Raw genomic sequence first — 18,568 nt, 5'->3', positions numbered from 1 at the left:
GCCCGGGCGGGAACTTTCCCGGGCGCTCCCGAGTGGGGCCGCCGCAGGTTACCCTTTGTAGAGCGTCCTTTCAGTTTTAAGGACGCGAATCGTGGCGAAAGAACCCGCAGAGAGCGACGACGTGGGCGCTCAGACCCTGACTCAGACCCCGCGAGAGGGCGGACCCACGCGCCGCCCCGTCCCCGCCCCGCGAGCCCCGCCGTGCCCGGGCGCGCCCGCCCTGCCCCCGCCGCGGGCGGTCCCCGCTCCCGCCGCCCCCCCTCCCGCCATCCGGCCGGCCCCCCTCCCGGGCGCCGTGCCCGTCCCCAAGGCGGCTCGTCACCGCCGCCAGGCCAATGGGCTGGGCCGCGCGGCCGCGCGCACTCGCACCAGCTGCCCCCGAGGCCCTCCCGCACTCGCTCCGGCGCTGCTCTCCGGCCCTCGCCCAGCCCGCCGCCGCCGGAGCCACCATGCAGTCCCCGCGCGCCGCGCTCCTCCCGCTGCTGCTGCTGCTGCTGGCGGCGCCCGCCTCTGCGCAGCTGTCCCGGGCCGGCCGCTCGGCGCCCTCCGCCACCGGAACCGCCGCCGGCTGCCCTGAGCGCTGCGAGCCGACGCGCTGCGCCCCGCCGCCGACACACTGCGAGGGCGGCCGAGTCCGCGACGCGTGCGGCTGCTGCGAGGTGTGCGGCGCTCCCGAGGGCGCCGCGTGCGGCCTGCAGGAGGGCCCGTGCGGCGAGGGGCTGCAGTGCGTGGTACCCTTCGGGGTTCCCGCCTCGGCCACGGTGAGGCGACGCGCGCAAGCCGGCATCTGCGTGTGCGCCAGCAGTGAGCCGGTGTGCGGCAGCGACGCCAACACTTACGCCAACCCGTGCCAGCTGCGCGCCGCCAGCCGCCGCTCGGAGAGGCTGCTCCAGCCGCCGGTCATCGTCTTGCAGCGCGGCGCCTGCGGCCAAGGTACTCCGCGGCGTGCCGCGCCTGGGCTGCTCCCCGATCTCCCCATCCCAGCCCTGCCCTGCCCCCTCGGGACGGGCGGGCAAGCCGAGGGGCAGCGAAGCGTTGCGGGGTGTTCAGGGCACCCACTTGCTGGGAGGGGCGGGCAGGTCCCCCGGTGGCAGCGGTCCGCGGGCTCCCTTGGAACCGAGCTTTGCGCCCGGCCTGGGATCGGTTCCGAGCTCGGCGGGTGCCGGCGCGCTCTGCCAGGCGGCTCGGAGCAGGGGTGACAAGGCTTCCCGCTGCTGGGTGCCCTGCGGGGAGCCACACAGCGCCGGGAACCCCGGGACAATAAAACAGGAATGTGGGCATACAGGGAGGAGAGAAGTTCGGGGCAGGAAACTGCTTTGTGCAGAGCGGCTGTAGGAAGACAAGAACTCATTTGTGGCTTTCTCGTCTCTGCTCCCCTTACCCCTTTAAATTGAACCATGCTCATGGGTTCTCTCGGTGAAAACTCGATTTCACTTTTTTGGAAAGAAGCACTGTTGCCTGTCGCCCCGCAGTTTCCCCAGAAGTTCTCCCCGGGCAGGGACCGGCTCAGTACCGCAGACTTTTCAGCGGCGTTGCTGCCTGTCTTGCTTCCCTTGTTTTGAGCCAACCCTACAAAAATGAAAGTGGCTCTTTTTGAATAAGCTGAACCGGGCTTTGGATCCTGGAATCTGTAGAGGCGGAGAAGGGGCCGCGCTAGGGATGAGGAAGAAGTGTGCCCCTCTTCCTCCGCAGGCATCTTTTCTGTGTCAAGGCGACCTGCTCTGCGAGGGAGGTGGTGGTGATGGGGCGAAGGAGTTAGGGGAGGGAGTTAAGGCCTCTCGCGGGACCTTCTGGAGAGATGCTTCTCATGTCGAGGCAGAGAGGCCATGTGGAAAAACAATACGGAGTTCAGCCGCGGCCAGTCCGGCGGTGGAGGACCGGGCCAGTGGTACTTGGCAGCGCACTTGGCCGCAGCCAGGCGGCTGCTGCTGAACCCGGCGCCGCCTCCTCGGGCGGGCAGCGCGGGGAGAGGGACATTGGAGAGCCCAGGGCAGAGGGGCCGGTCTAGGTTTTTCTTTATGGGACTGTGGTCCAGCATGTCCAACTAGGGCCTGGCGCAGTTGGGCTCACATGGAGAGGAAGGGCCACAGTGATACTCGGTGAGACAGGAGGTTGTGTATTTCGCCAACACGGGTGCACAGAGCCCGCAGGAAACAGCCTTGGGGTGGAGAGCAGGGCTCCAGCAGAGACGCAGGAGTGGGCAGATGATAACACACGCTGTTGAGCACCCAGCCTGTGTGCCAGGTGTGTTACCTGTGTGACCTCATTCGGTGGAGGGAATTTCTGCTCTCCTTCATGTTTGGGTTTTTTAAAATTTATTTTCATATTTTAGAGATAGGGTCTTGCTATTGTTGCCCAGGCTGGCTGCAAACTCCTGGGCTTGAGTGATCCTCTGGCCTCAGACTCCAGAGTAGCTGGGACTGCAGGCTCGCCCCATGCCTGGCTTCTCATTCTTTTTTTTTCTTTTTTTTTTGAGACAGAGTCTCACTGTGTTGCCCCGGCTAGAGTGCCGTGGTGTCAGCCTAGCTCACAGCAACCTCAAACTCCTAGGCTCAAGCGATCCTCCTGCCTCAGCCTCCCGAGTTGGTGGGACTACAGGCATGTGCCACCATGCCCGGCTAATTTTTTCTCTATATATTTTTAGTTGTCTAATTAATTTCTTTCTATTTTTAGTAGAGACGGGGTCTCGCTCTTGCTCAGGCTGGTCTCGAACTCCTCAGCTCAAACAATCCTCCCGCCTCGGCCTCCCAGAGAGCCCGGCCTTCATTCTTTTTTATAGATAGGGGAACTGAGGTTAAATAACTTGCCCAAGGTCACTCAGCTGGAATTTGAACCCAGACAGCCTTATTTGGAGCAGCCCAGGGCTTCACCCCAAGGCCATGGGAGAGGGGTCAGGCAGGGTGAATTCCCAGGGAGCTGGGAAATCCATCCCAGGGTGAGCTGGGAACTGCATGAGCAAAGCCTGAGGCTCTTTTGGGAGATGGTGAATAGATTGGCGTGGCTGGGTGACATTTGGGAAGGGCAGCAGGAGTGACCTACATTAGTGGCTGAGTGTCCCAGGGCTGAAGAGGATGGGCTGTGCAGTGTATGCAGATGTTCTGGAATCGGGGCAGTCCAAAGAAAGGCTCATGTGGGACCGACCTAGTACTGGAGTGCGGAGTGCACTCGGGTGGGGAATTTAGGCTACTGCAATAATCTGGGTGTGAGGTGATGACATTAAAAAAGCATATTTTTGTCAAAAACAAGCCAGCTGTTACTGTCTGTAGTCTGACTGCACGAGGTCCTGAGTTACTGGCACTACAAGAGCCGCCTCATTTATTGCCAGTGAGGCAAGTCATTTAATGAGCTTTGCAGTTGGCAGAGCCCTTAATAATTGTCTGGGTTGAGTCTCTGTGCGGAGAGAAATGGGTCCCCCATTGGCCATCGGGCTCACAGTGGGTCCTGGGTGTGTCAGTGAGGGGACAGCCACAGCAGGATGAGTGTGGCGGCCTTGAAAGCAGGGAGGGACAGGAGGGTGCAAGCTGTTTTTATCCTTCCCTCCTTCTATTGCAAATATTTATTGAGCTCTGCAGTGTGTCCGACACTGTTTGTGTGTTTGTCTGTCTGCCTGGCACATAGGAGGCACCTGGTAGATATATGGGCGGATGAGAGAATGAATAAATGAACGAGCGAAGAAAAACAGGAGGGGCTTGAGATGTGCACCCATCCTGTTTTCCCTCAGCGGAAGGCGTCAACTTTACTGCACCCCTCTCTCCACATCTTACACTTCGCCCTTCACTTCCCGGAGGTGTCTCCGAGGACAGGGGCCTGGGAGCCAACAGACTTCATTCAGTCCAAACTGCTCCAGGCAGCTGAGTGCCCACGGACAGGGTCACTTGACGTCATTGTTATGAGGTGCTCTGGCTGACTGCTCTGGCTCAGAGGTTGGCAGGAGAGCTATTTTAGCTGGGATGGACACGGGAGGCCTTTTTGAGGAGGTGCCATCTGACTAGAGGCCTGACGTTGGAGCAAGTCATATAAAGATGTAGGGGAAGAGTGCCCGAGGCAGGAGCCCTAGCCTGAGCCTGTGATTCTAAAGATTATAAGGGGGGTTGTCTGGATCACCCAGAGGCATTTCCTACCGCCCCTGGCAAGAAGCCCAGTGTGCCAGGGGACGAGAGGTAGGAAATGCCATCCAAACAGGGGTCTCTGGATGGGTGACCAGCACTTTGATATCATGGTGGATCTTTGGATGGAGAAATGTGTCACCGTTCAAAGGAAAGCACTTTTATCTATAAGCTGTTTAATGAAGACGTCAGAGAACATCTCTAATCAAGTTCTGGAAATGAAGGCAAATCATCTATTTCAGAAAACAGTGCACTGTCAGGCTTTCTATGAGAAGATATGCCCTTATGCTAGACAGCAAAGATCTGCCATCTCACACTCTACAGTTAGAAGATTACCAAAAAAAAAAAGGAATTAAATTAGAAATAGGATAATAATAACAAAGGCTAACAGGTATTTGGTTAGCATTCTGTGCCAGGCATGGATTAACTTACTTGGTCCTCCTAACGATTCTGTGAGCTGAGTGCTGTACTCTCCCTGGTCCTATAGCTGGGCTGTGTAGCTCTTGCTCAGGACTGGAACCCATGCACCTGGTTCCAGAGCCTCGTTCGTACCCACCATGCTGTGCTGTTGACAGAGCAACAGAAATTATAAACCATCCCCAGCTAAGCCACAGCTCATAGCTGAAATAAACCGTGCTCCAGATGGCCGTGGCCTTGAGATGAAACAGAAAGGGCCGCTGCTCTCACTGAGCAGGCACAGGTGTCTGAGGACAAGGTTGCCTCCGGGTGCCATCAGTACCACTCGGGCAAAGAAAAGCAGAGGGGCCACACAAAGCTGTTTCCAAGCCAGAGTCCCGGACTGCAGACTCCTTCTGGGGAGAGAAAGGCCCTTGGGGATCCCCAAATGTTCCAAAGACCAGGCAGGATTGCAGACTTCTGCTAAAGCATGTGCAAGAAGCCAGGAAGGAGACTTGAAAAAGGCTCCCCAAATAACAGAAGCCTCGTCCATTTCCCCTCCTAGTACTTCCTCCCGGAAAGCCCATCCTACCCCAAACAGCAGCCCAAATAAGCCTAAAGGTCTAGAAGCTGTAGGGGGGACCCAGAAACCACCCCCCTGGAATTTTTCCCGATTGCATGGTCCTGGTGTCACCCCGGAGCCTCTGCAGGTGGAGGCTGTGTGTGCACACCTGGTGGAGAACCACAGGCTTAGACTGTCGCTTTACGTCTTGGAGGCCTGGACTGTTTGTCTAATCTACTTTATTTAGTTGGTTCTTTTATGGGAACTTTAAACAAGTAATCATTGTTAACTGAGTGCCAGACACTGTGCTGAGCTCTGGGGAGACAGAGTTGAACAAAACAAAGTCCCTGCTCACAGGGAGCTTATATTTAACACAAATGGGGGAAACCACAATCCCTCCTCCCCTGTGGTTGCATTTTCCATTGTTAAAGAATGGCATTTGCTAGAGAGTAATTTCCACTATTGGCAAGTCAAATATACCTTTTGTCACTTAAAAAATAAGTATGCTGGGGACCTGAGCTTCATCTTACGGCAGAGTTGGTGGAAACAGTTGTGAGTCTTCAGCTTTTAGTCATTTGAAACTTGGAAACACTAAGGTCTTTCGAGCAGTTTATAAGGCTTTGCTCACTCTGGTTGGCTGTCTTCTTTTATTGTTGGTTTTGCTAAAGAGTTAACATATTAAAGTTTCATAAAATTAGGAAGTTAACAGGATCGGAAACCAAGTGTTTGAGTTAGTTCATTGCATCCAGGAGAGCTGTAAATAAGTTACATTAGAACTTAAAATAACAGTATTCAGTGAGCGATTATGGCAGGACCCATGAGCTAACTGTGGTTGGAGGCCTGACAGCCTCCCCGCCACGGGACTGGATTCTGAGTCTGTTGGAGTTGTGTGATCCTGGACGAGTTTTGTGCCTTGGATTCAGAATTCAGACTTTCCATGAGCTTATATTTCTAGTAAATAAATAGCGCTAGTCAGGCTTAATTTGAGGAAGAAATCAGGCTTGGCAGTGGTTGAGATTTCCTTGGAAGGCCAGCTGTGGGGGAGGGGTGAGAGGGTTGACAGCAGGCTCTGGCCCTTCCTGGGCTGCTACCTGACCAGGTGACCCCCCCGCCCCGACCCCTTGGAGCTTCAGCAATGAGGGGATTGGACCAGATGATCGCTGAGGTCCCTTCTAACTAGAATGGTCTATGATTCTTGCAAGAAAACCAGTCTCTGAGGACATTGTGGTCACCTCATTCCTATTTTAAAGGCTGAGCTGGCTTCTCTAAGGGTTAGCCAGCCTGACTGCCTTGTACTTCGGCTTTGTACCGGCGGCTGAAAGTCCCTGGGAGGCCAGCGGGTAACAAGCCCACCCCCAAGAGATGAGCTTCAGTGAGGCTCCTGTCCTTTGCCCCTTCCCTGGGGCCCCGAGGCTGGGCTGCTTCCCGGACTTCTAGAGTGAGATACCCCCTGAGCCGTTCCATCTCTTCCTTCTCCCACTTCTCTGCCATTGAAAGGAAGGAAGGTAGAAAGAAAGGGAGGGAGGGAGGTAGGGAGGGAGGGAGGGAAACATGCTGTTAACAGAGACACTGAGAAATCTAGCCATTCCGAATGTTTTTCCAAAAGGCTCCTGGAGGTGTCATGAAGTTGGAGCAATTCAGCGCTGCTCGGTGACGTGTGTGTAGAATTGTGGAGGGACATTAGTCAGGACAACACGCCTCAGGGCAGAAATAAGTGGCAGTGAAGAGGTGTGTCTGTCACTGCTGGGAGGGTGCAGAGTTCAGCTTTTGGAATCAGTGACGTGCGTGCCATTCCTAAATTCATTCAGAGCATTCATTGAACTCCTACTGTGTGCTCAGAAGTATACAGAGTGTAGGAACTCAGAGGTGAGTGAGGCTTCGTGGCCCCGGAGCTCAAGGTGCTTGTGGTAGGTCATGTGATGCCCAGCTTCAGGGCTGGGCTTCTGGAGTCAGATCACTGCTTTCTGGATGTGTGGCTCCTTGTAGGTGACTTAATCTCTTAGTCTCAGTTTCCTCATCAGTAAAACAATAACAGAAATAATAGTATGTCCATACGTAGCTCTTAGGGTTGTTGCAGGATGAAAGGACCTCCGTATGTGAAGTGCTTAGCGCTGTGCCTGATGCATTTCTGGAATCCAGTCGGTATTAGCTGTCACCATCACCATCATCGGCATCAGGGCACTGAGGAGGGAGTCAGGTCAGTGGGAAGAGTGCTGGAATGCTCTCATCTCCTTGGGGATGAGGTCGGTGGGTGGGTGAGGAAGGCTTCACAGAGAAGGAGGGAAATGTGTGACTTGTGTCTGGGAGGCGGTCTTGGAATTTGCCAGTTAATATGTTGGAAAAGGCTCTTTGGGCAGAGAGGCCTGAAACTGCCTTGCCTGTCACCCCTCTGATGGCCCCATTGTGGCCTGTCTCATGTGACGAGCGTGTGATTTCTCTTGAGTGAAGAGCCAAGTGTCCGGACTGCCTGGGTATCATCTCGTTAACCCTCCCTGGAGTCTGTGACACCCAGGAGGTGGCTGTTTATAGAAGTCCTGGGACCTTCTTGAACCATGCTTGGTTTGGTTTCCATGTTCTGGGAATTCCTCACAAGGAAAGATTTGTCACATCTTAAGGGAAAAAGATGGTTTAGGAGTCTAAGGATACCCTGTTATTTTAGATTCTAGGACAAATTGTCGAGTAAGCATATTTCATAAAAAGCATCCTTCACAGCGTTGCGTGACAGCAGCTGGTCCCTTATAATGGGATAATCATGTCTCCTTGTGCACACAAAAGTCTCTGAGGGCATATTATTGCAGCTGGAATTTCTTACAATTTCCAAATTTGAATAACCCCTCTCTTAATGAGTCAGAGCCTTGTGCAATATTTTCAAACCTCAGGAACATCTTTTTCATTAGTTGTGCAATAAAATCTTGAGAAGAAGATGGTAGGCCTGTGTGATGAGCTGTTTTTTCCTCAAAGCGTGGTGAGATTTGCAGTAGAATTCCCTTTCACGTAGTCTTGGGTAAGATTTTACCTGATAACTAAGACTTGAGTCATCTCACACCTGACTGAGAAGAGCTCTCTCTTTGGTGCCAGTATCCTCAGTGGCAGTCACTGCTTGGTGGGGATGGATGGACACAGAGAGTTCTACCAGCTGGGGCTGCCCAGGCAGAGGGCTGCCAACTGGGCACGGGGCAGGAAGGCTGGCATTTAGCAGCCACAGCTGCCTTTCTCTGCCACAGAGTGAGCTACGTGGGGTGCAGGGGTATTGCATTCTCTAGGACTGTTAGGGTGGTGGGAAGTGTCACCAAACAGAACAATGACCCAAAGAGCTACTGCCACCAGGTGCTTGCTGGGAGCTGGGCACTGTGCCAGTTGTGTTACAGGCCTTGCCTCCTTCTTTTCTCATGGCCACCTGGGGAGGTAGGGGCATTTTCTCTGCTACCTAGCTGAGAAAACAGATGAGGCTCCGAGCAGCTAATTATAGCTTGCCTGAGGCCAGCCAGTAGGAGGAGGCAGAGCCAGGATTTGAACCCAAGCGAGTCTCCCTCCCAAACTATTTTTGAGACGTCTTTGACTCAAGTGTTATTGAGAAGCATGTTGTTTAATCTTCAAATATTTGGGGGATTTTTCTAGCTATCCTTCTGTTATTAGTTTCTAGTTTAATTCCATTGTGGTCTGAGAACATACTTTGTATAATTTCTGTTCTTTTGAAATTTTTAGGGTATATTTTCTGGTCTAGAATATGGTCTGACTTGGGGAACATTCCATGTGGGCTTGAGAAGAGTATGTGTTCCACTGCTGTTGGCTGGAGTGTTCTGTAAACGCCAGTCAGGTCTAGTCCTGGAGTGATCGTGCTGCTAAGTCAGCTGCATCCTTGCTGGTGTTCTGCCTGCTGGTCTGAAAGAGAGATGTGGAGGTCTCCTGGGTCTGTTCTGAAACACTGAACTGCTGTCTCCAGTATGGACCACCAGGGTTCCAGCCCCACTTGGACCTTTTGGATGAGTTACTAACTCCCCCAGCCTCAGTTTCCTCACCTACAGCATGAGGACAGTGTTGCTGCCCAGGAGACATCAGCAGGATACCGTGAGGGTCAGATGAGATCGTGGGTATGAAGGGGCTTTGTCAACTGGGAGTACTAAGGCACAGAAGTTGCAAGAGAGTGGGACCCCTAGTTGGCAATTCCAGATTCTTCCAGGACTCCTGGTAGAACGAGCACTGAGAATAGCAGAGCTGGAAGGATGGAAAAGGTAATGTGCCCACGGGGTCAAGGCTCGGGTTTCCTCTAGGCGAGTTCTCTTGCCCCGCTAAGATGTGGTGGCTCTTGGCCAAAGTGACTGAATTTTCAGGAAATTGATCCTCTGTTTCAGTAAGGCCAGAGGCAAGGTTCCTTACCGTCACCCCCAAGGGCAGAGCGCTTTGGTCCAAAACACCAGCATCCCAATCATAGCACCGAGTGAATGGCCATCTCTGCGCCTGCGCCGTAGAAAGCACACACTCCCGCTGGGCAGGCTGTGGCCTGCGTTCCCGTGTTCTTCCCAGGCTGAGTTTCTGCTTAATGTCTTCTGGTCAAGAAATGGCCTGAGCTGAGGTTTCTTAGAACCCAGGCTGACATTTCTCCACCAGTTTGATATTTTTGGTTCTGAGAAATGTGGTTCCGCCCTCACTGGAAGAAACCCATGTGGGAAAAGCCCCTCCAAGTAGGAGGAGGGGCAAGGATTTGAGGCAGTCTGGGAAGGACCCATGTGCGCGGATATCTCTGTCTGTGGGGTTCTGTAATGCATCCCATCTACAGTCTTTTCGCTTGGAGCACCCGTCGCTGGCCAGCTGTATACTCCTGTTCTCTGCAAAATATCATTCTGCTCTCACCTTCCACACCTGTCTCTAACCACATCAACTCCCTGTTTTCATGTGTCCTTGGATCTGGTGGATGAGGACACCACCTTCACTGCAGAGACGCTGGTGCCTTGTAGAGAGAGCGAAATCCCAGAGTATGGAACCTGAGGGTGGAAAGGTCCCTGCAGGTCCTATAGGCAAGCCCTTCACTTTATAGATGGGGAAACTGAGGCATCCAAAGGAACATGACTCTCACAGCTGTACACCTTATCAGTGGGGCCAGTGTGGAGTCTGTTTGTCCCGAGGCCCAGGGAGGAGCCCTTGAACCCTCCCATCTCACATGCATCCTCCTTTGGGAGCAGTTAGGTGTTTGGGAGAGGCTGGAGTCCATGCTCAGGGTTTTTCTGTGCAGCTGGAGAAACTGGTGCTTTCACTTAGTCTGTTTTTTTCAAAATAATATTGAAGAAAACTTTTTCCCCAAAAAATAATCTCCTTGGGTTGGAAGATGACTAAAAAGCCATCCATGGGATGACTGATTTCCCCCCTTAAGACTTATAAGAACAAATAAATGCCCTTGAGTGGTAATTATAGTGCATTTGCTCAAGGGAAAAAAAAATAGTATAAATATCATGGTGGACACGCTGATGAATCAGGACTGAGATGCTTCAGTGTCTTTTAAGCTGTGGTTATCTTTTCTTTGGGACAGATATACCAGGTTTCCCCTTTCTTAGCATAAAGGCTCTTCTTAGTTTTTTTCTCCATACTGTTTAGACATCATGGAAAATGCATTTGTACATTTGATGACATATTGTACTATCTTAGTTTTTAAAGTTATAGATATAATTTAATCACATCAAAAATAAAAAAAAGAATAAAAAAATTCATGATTTCACCATTACCATCTTCCTTGCAGCTTCATCATTTCTGTCCCAAGTATTCTGTCCCCTTATTCATGTCCATTTGAGCCATGGTTGCCATTGCAGGCAATACTGAGATAAACATTTTTCTTTATTTTATTTCCAAGTATTATGGGGTATAAATAATTTTGGTTACATGAATTGCTTTTAGAATGCTTGGGTCATGGTTATAAGAATGTCCATCACCCAGATATTGCTCATTGTACCCGTTAGGTAGATCTTTGCCTGTCCCCTCCTCACCACCAGTTGATTTCCACTGAGTTTTACTTCCCTTTGTGCACATGTGTGCTCATCAGTTAGTTCCAATTTAGTAATGAGTACATGTGATGTTGTTTTTCTATTCTTTAGATACTTCACTTAGGATAATGGTCTCCAGTTCCATCCAAATTGCTGCAAAAGGCATTAATTCATCCTTTTTTATGGCTGAGTAGTACTCCAGGGTATACATATGCCGTATTTTGTTAATCCACTTATGAATTAATTGATGGCACTTGGGTTGATTCCACATCTTTGCAATTGTGAATTATACTGCAATAAACATTTGAGCGCAGGTGTCTTTTTGATTTCTTGAACCTTTGGGTAAATATTCAGTAGTGGGATTGCTGGATCAAATGGTAGGTCGACTTTTAGTTCTTTAAGCAATCTCCACACTGTTTTCCATAGAGGTTGTACTGATTTGCAGTCCCACCAACAGTGTATAAGCGTTCCTTTCTCTCTGTATCCACACCAGCATCTATCGTTTTTGGATTTTTTAATAAAGGCCATTCTTAGTGGAGTGAGGCGATATGAGATGAATGTTTTCATGTTCACAGTTATTTCTGTATCTAGGATTACGATAACTGTATAGAAGGATATGGGATTTTTAATGGTCCTTGGTATATATTGCCAAATTATTTTCCAGAAGAGTTGTAGCAATATTTGTTGGAATCAGCTATAGAATTTCAACCTTTTAAGTCAATGAGAGACCAAAAAAAAAAAAAAAAACAAAAGAATTCCCCCATAAGAAATTGTTCATGAAAAATGGAAGAGGATGGTACCAGAGTGGCCATTCTTCCCAGCTGGTATTGTAGATTACCTTGTCAGTCTTAGAAGTGACTTTTATTCTCAGGTTGATTGTTCTTAAGAGTTGAGCCATGTTTGGGGTAGAATGACCACTTTAAAATTGGTTTACCTAGGGATGGGGTGAGTCGTGATCACAGACTGTCTCACCTGAAGGGGCTCATGTGGTTGTCAGATCATCTGGTCCAACACTCGTGTCTTAGGCGAGGAGCCTGGGACCAGTGGGGGGACGTGAAGGCCCAAAGACACAAGCCAGGATGTGACCGAGAACTCGAGTCTCTGGACACCCAGCCCAGGGCTCGCTGCTCTGGGGCTCCCAGACACAAGCTCTGTCCAGGATGCAGGAGGCCAGACTGTTTGTGTTTGTTTTGAAAAGTAAAGAACATATTTATTCAAATGTTTTATACATATGGACAGAAGTATAGCAGGGGCCACATATGAAATTCAGTTTTCTAGTAGTCACACTGGAAAGTAAAAAGAAACAAGTGGCATTATTCTTTTTCTTTTTTTATAGTTTTATTGAGATATAATTCACATACTATAAAATTTACCCTTTTAAAGCATACAATTCAGTGTTTTCGTATATTCACAATTGTGCTCCTATCACCACTAAATTCGGAAATTTTCATCACCCTAAAAGGGAACCCAATACCCATTAGCAACCACTGCATACTTCCCCTCTGCCCAGCCCCAGGCAAACGCCAATCTATTTTCTGTTTCTGTGATTTTCACGTATTCTGGACATTTCATATAAATGGAATCAAACAGTATGTGACTGGTTTCTGCCACTTAGCATGATATTTTCGGAGTTCATCCACATTGTAGCATGTCTCGTTACTTCCTTCCATTTTATGACTGAAAAATATCCCTTTGTGTGGATGTAGGAAGACCAGACTTTTTTCTTCTCTCCGTGATGGGAGATCCTAACCCCAGCCCAGGAAGTCACTTTGCAAGTGTAAGTGCTGAGGGGATCCTGATTGGTTCTGTTGGGAGAAACTGGGACACGTGACTCAGGAAGCCGACGTTAAAATGAGAATATTCTATACGGATGGGAATTACACGCTGAAAGGAAAACATCGGGAAATGCATCAGATTTATTAAACCATATGACTTTTCTGGGAGCTGGAGAGGATGTCGGAAACGGTCTAGCCTCCCCCCATCTTACTAGTGAGGTAACTGAGGCCCAGAAAGGTGTCGTGGCTTGTCTTGGGTCCGGGGGGCCCCTTTTTACTTCTTACTTGAGCCAAAGTTTCCTTCTGGCGTCTGTCTCAGTTTTAACAAGTTGCTCTCCTTCTCCTCCTCATACCCTGAGAACAGCAGTTCATCAGCTCTGGGTGCTGGGTACCGCTCAGGAAGGTACTGGGTACTGGGTACTGCCCTCGCCTGCCCGCCCTCCCTCCCTCCCCTGGGTCTGCCTCTGCCCTCCCGAAGGCCCAGACCCTCCTCCTGGACCAGGGGCGCAGGCTGCCCGGACGCTGCATCCCGGTCGCTGCTGGAGGCCGGAGGGCTCCGGAGGCTGAGCTGCTCTGGCAGCTCCAGACATAACAACCAGAGGAGTCAGAGCAGGAAGACAGCCTGGCCGAGAAATCTGCGAAGGTCAGGACCGGAGCCAGATGCTTATCAAGAGGAAAGTTAATAGTGTTTTTGTGAACTGAGCAGTCAGCTGTTTCCCTGAAGATAATAATAGACACATCATGTTGAGCCTTCAGGAGACTTCTGGAAAAAAAAATTGTGCAGTGGAATTGATTGGAAACTTTTTTTCTAATACATGAGATAGGCCAGAAAAGACTATCAAATGCAACGCAACAGACCAAAGCCAGCATTCACCACAGGTGTGCAAGAAAGGGTTTTTTTTCAGTAACAGGCACCTTTAGACATAGACACATTGTTCCGGAAAAGGCACCTTTTTTTCCCCCAAAGCTACAGAACCAGGCTGTGCTTGTGACGGACAGCATAGTTAGGGGTTTGCAGCCAGCTGGCCAGGTGCCCCCTAAAAGCTCGTTCCTAATTCGCTCCATTTGAGAGAGGCTGTCTTCGACTTGTTTGGGTGAATCTTCCTCCTTCCCTTCACCTGCCACAAGTCTTTTCCAGGCACCATCAGCGGCAGCCTTGGCCCGGTCCCTGCGAACAGTTACCGCTCAGAGCACAAGGACGCGCAGGATGAGCTAGCAGCCTGAGGTCTGGCATGGGGCGAGCTTTTCCCACTCGGAGCCGTCTGGGAGACTGTACCGGAAAGAGAGGGGCTGCCAGCGCTTGGAAGTGCCAATGTGGGCTGGAAATCAAGGCCAGGCTCCCGGCTCCATCGCCTCTTCCTTCTTTATTCATTAAAAGGAAAGAAAGAGATCACACGAAACACTCCTGAATTACATTTCTTTAATTCTATGCAAAAGACAGAAAGAAAGTGTGGATGACCATCATTCAATTCTTAACCTTTTTAAAAAAACAATAATGACTCCTTGTGAATTCAGTGTATTTTAACAAGAGCAGGTCTGAGGGCCATTGGCCGTGGGAAGTTCGACACCAAAGACTGTGTCTTTCCCATTTTCTTTTTCCTTAGACTTGCAGACAGTGCCCCTGACCCTGCACAGAATTGTCAGGTTTACTTTAAACCTCAGCTGGCTGCCTTGGCCACAACTCGGTGATGCCTCTGTCCTTCCCGTGCATTTTCTCTGCAGGGTTCCAAGGAGCCCAGTTGTGTCGGTGCCCCTGCACCCATGCCCCCGGTGCCCAGGAATTTGCAGCTGCAGCGGTGATTAGAATGGGGGTCTGGTTTCCTGGAATGTGCAAGGTCTCGCTTCTGTTTCTGCTGCCTCCATGCCCTGGACCAGCGCTGAGCCAGACATTGGGCTGGAGGCGTTGTCGACTAGGTTCCTTGGAATTTAATGGAGTGGGGCAGACAGACTGCAGCCACTCGAACTGAAAACATGGAGAAAATGAGTCTTGCGGGGCATCTTTGCTGCATTCCCTGGGTTGTGGTTTTTTTTCTTTCCCCCTGGCAACTCTCTTGTAAATAGGTGGCCGCATCCCTTCTCCCTTTATGCCTCATTAGCCGTCAGGAACCAGTGTAAATTGATTTCTCTCCTGACCCTCAGGACGAACGTGGTCCAAGTCTCTGGGAGAGGTGGCAGCATGCAGTTTCCCTGCAGTTCTCAGCTCCTCCAGATGCAGGTACCTGCCTCTCTTCCTCCCCGCTCGGCTCACCTGGCCTTCTCCACTTGTGCTTCTCACAGGTGTTCTCAAATTGAGCAAGAAACCTCACAAAGGGAGTTTTCTTAGGGAAAAATCATCCCCCTTGCCCTCCCTGCCTGTGGACCCGCACCTCTCCCTGGCTGCAGGGGATCAGGTTAGTTAACCGCCTGCCTCCAGGTCCTGTCTCGACGTGCCTGCCCACACCTGGGACAGGTGTCCGACTTGGGCCCCAGGGGGCCGTGCTAGGCTAGAGGAGGCGGAGCCAGATTCCAATCCCGACATTGAAGGCCTGGAGTGGGGACCCCGTGTTCAGCATAAAGATCAACATCCCAGATCCTCCCTGCCTGCCCCCCCGGGTGGCTGGCCAGTTGCAGGCACTCGGTGTCTCTTACCTGGGCCACAGTCCTCAAATGCTCTCTGCTCTGCTTTGTCTCTCTGTCATTGTACCCCTGCCCCACCAGAAGTGCAGGTGGGGGACCACCTGCTGGGACGGTGCGATGCTGGGCAGTGGGAGGAAGGGTGCGAAACATGGCCCTGGGACAGCCTAAGGATGAAGAAGAGGAGGGCCTCCAGCATGTACCCCCTGGCAGCAGTCACGGGCAGTTACTTCTCCTCATCATCAGATGGTCAAGAGGTGGCTTCCTGGCCCTTCGAGGGAGGACGGGCACGAGCTTTCCATTGGTGTTCATTAGCGACCTCTGCGCTGTGCATTTCATGCCCTTGCCTTGGGGAGAGCTCGTTTGGCTCCTGTCACTAATGCCCGGGCCACATGGCAGAAGGAAGGGAGGCTGGAAGGGAGGAGGGTGAGCCACTCCTGACCGTTGCCCTGTCCCTCAGCTCATCCCTGCCTCCGTCCTGGTGAGCAGACCCTGGCCGAATCCAGCCGTATTTCTGGCTGAGTTTCTTCCTTCACATCTCCTCCTTCCTCCTGAATCCTGGCGATGGTTGGAACTGGGCTGTGTGCTTACTTGTAGTCTTTAAAGTATGAATATTTTTGCTGGTATTTAAAGTTGAAGAAATTAGGTGAGAAATCACAAGTGACCTCAGAGCCAGGAGGGACCTCAGAAGTCTGCTGGTTGAGCCCCTTATTGTGCAGCTGAGGGATCTTCGGCGGGAGGGGCTCGCCTGGGGCCACACAGCCTGCCCGGGTGGACGTGCCCTGTCCCCGGCACCGCAGAGAGGAAGGCAGCATCTCAGGCAGCACCGGAGCAGCTCCTGAGACGCTTTTTGCTGCTTACTCTGAGATCAGACGAGATCGGGCGCGTTCAGGATGGTATGGCCGTAGACTGCTTACTCTGGATTTGGGGTTTTAAATCAAATGAATTTGAAATGCAAGCCGGGTGGGCCCCATGGGCTTGGACCTGTGCAGTCACACAGTGCCCGTGTTTGGAAGTGTCCTGCACCTGTTTTAATGCTCTGCTGTTGCTGTCTTGAGATATAGTAATTTTTGAAGAAGGGGCCCTGCATTTTCATTTTGCACTGGGCTCTGAAAATTATTTAGCCGGTCCTGAATGTAGGACAGTGCATTAAAATGCCATTGATTTATCTGATCAATTCACTCTTGCAACTGATTTGAATTTTGGGAACATGCTGTTCCCTGTGAATAAAGGAGGATTCATTTCTTTTCCCTTGAATACACAGCGTTCTGTTTTCCAAATTAGCTTTCCTGATCAGCTCGGCTAAGAAATTGGAAGGCGGGATTGTTCTTGCTGGAAGGGAAGGCTGGGCTGTTAATCCTGCATCCTGGCCCTGATCTCCCAGGCCCCGAAGTGTGAAGCATGTTCCCACAGTTGTGTGAGCTGTGGGGGGCTGGAGGCTGACAAAGAGGGCAGGGACCAGGAGGCTGCAGATGCAGAGCCCAGAGCCCAGCTTGGGCGCCAGACAGATGGGGCAGCCTCTTGCCTCAGCCACTTGCCAGCACTGAGGCTTTGGGCAATGTGCTTTATGTCTCCAATCCTCGTTTCTTCATCTTTCTATAGACTGGGGATAAGATCTAGCCTGCAGGCTCTTCATCTTTCTATAGACTGGGGATAAGATCTAGCCTGCAGGCTCTTCATCTTTCTATAGACTGGGGATAAGATCTAGCCTGCAGGCTTGCAGGAGCAATTACAGATAACATCCGTGCCTAGCATTGTGCTTGACACACAGTAATGCTCTGTAATAAATGAGGACTATTATTATTCTTATTGGTGTTATGCTAGTATTGCCAGCATTGAAGGTTGGGTGGGATTTGACTAGCTATAGGGGAGGAGAATGGAGTATTCCAGGCAGGAAGGAAAATAGTGTGAATGCCAGAGGATGGAGTGGAGTGTGGGATTTTGGGAGCTGGGGGAAAGGTCTGCAGGGCTGCGAGTGTGTGCTGAGGAGTCCTGGAGAAGACTTGGGGACTCAGGGTCACATGATGGAGGGCGCTGTGGGCCAGATGGAGATGGCCATGGCATCCTGCAGGAAGTTCATGCACCCCCACAGTGGCATCGTCAGTTATGGGGAGACACAGCAAACAGGCCAGATGTACCTGCATTAGAATATAGAATGGGATTCTTAGACTCTTCAGAAGTGTGAGAGGAGCCACTTGGAGGTGTTGAAATGCACTCCGGAGGGTCGACCAGGGGCTGGGCTGGGAGCTGGGGGATGATAGCCCAGGAGGGCTTGGCCCGGAGGGCGGGGTGTGGGTTGAAGCTGGGCTGGGAGCTGGGGGATGATAGCCCAGGAGGGCTTGGCCCGGAGGGCGGGGTGTGGGTTGAGTCTTTATGTGTATTATTGCGCTTGTGGTGTTATCTCATGTTACAGAAGGGGAGACTGAGGCTTGAGCAGGGACAACCACTACCTGAAGTCACACAGCTGCAGGGGACAGAGGCCAGGTCTGGCTCTGCAGATACTGTAGTGTTAACTTGGAGCCACAGTCTGTGACCTTTCTTAGTCTGGTGGACCCCCGGGAACATAGAGTGGTTGGAGTTCAATTCGGCATTCCCGTCCATCCCTGACAATCCGAGTTTGTGAACCAGAGTTGCCGTGCAGGGTGGGAGAGGACAGACAGCTCTGCAGGGAGAAGGGACATGGGACGGAGTCAAGAATGGGGCAGAGCATCCAGGATCCTATGCAGGGACAACTGTGGGGAAGGGGTCAGCCTGGGAGTCTCCTGGGATGGCCAAGGAGGGCCGCCATAGTCCCTCTGCAGCAGAGCCCTCTCGTGCTGGCCATGGGGTGTTGGTGACTGGGGGTTCCCACTGGCTGGCAGGCCGAGGCAGTGTGACCTGCTGGTGTGGCTCAGGTGGCAGGGAGAGAGTGGGCCCTGCTACTTGGGCAGGATAATCGGTACCTTCCCACTGGCAGGTCCAGGTTTTATGGGATCTGAAACCTGTAACTCAAAATTATGATTATAACCTTAGGTATGAAATGATTATTTATTTAGATTGAAAAAAAAAACTGCCCTAAATTACAAGCTTCAGAAAGTGGACAAACACCACAACCATCACAAAATCCAGAAAAATAGGATGTTTTTAAAATTAACTGCCAGATAC

The 18,568-nt window shown here is 51.4% G+C and overlaps 1 protein-coding gene across 1 annotated transcript in view; it reads left to right on the top strand.

Moving 5' to 3' along the window:
- The first annotated feature begins 338 nt into the window (after positions 1-338).
- Positions 339-18,568, top strand: part of HTRA1 (HtrA serine peptidase 1) — a 51,468-nt gene continuing 33,238 nt past the window's right edge. Inside the window, exon 1 of the mRNA XM_012642426.1 lies at positions 339-933. Coding sequence (XP_012497880.1) covers positions 450-933 — 484 coding nt within the window. The 5' untranslated portion in view covers positions 339-449. The remainder of the gene's footprint in view (positions 934-18,568) is intronic.

Source organism: Propithecus coquereli, unplaced genomic scaffold, assembly GCF_000956105.1.
Source record: "Propithecus coquereli isolate 6110/MARCELLA unplaced genomic scaffold, Pcoq_1.0 Scaffold179, whole genome shotgun sequence".
NCBI lineage: Eukaryota > Metazoa > Chordata > Mammalia > Primates > Indriidae > Propithecus > Propithecus coquereli.
The sequence above is the reverse complement of the archived record's forward strand: the minus strand, read 5'-3'. Positions and strand labels throughout refer to the sequence as shown.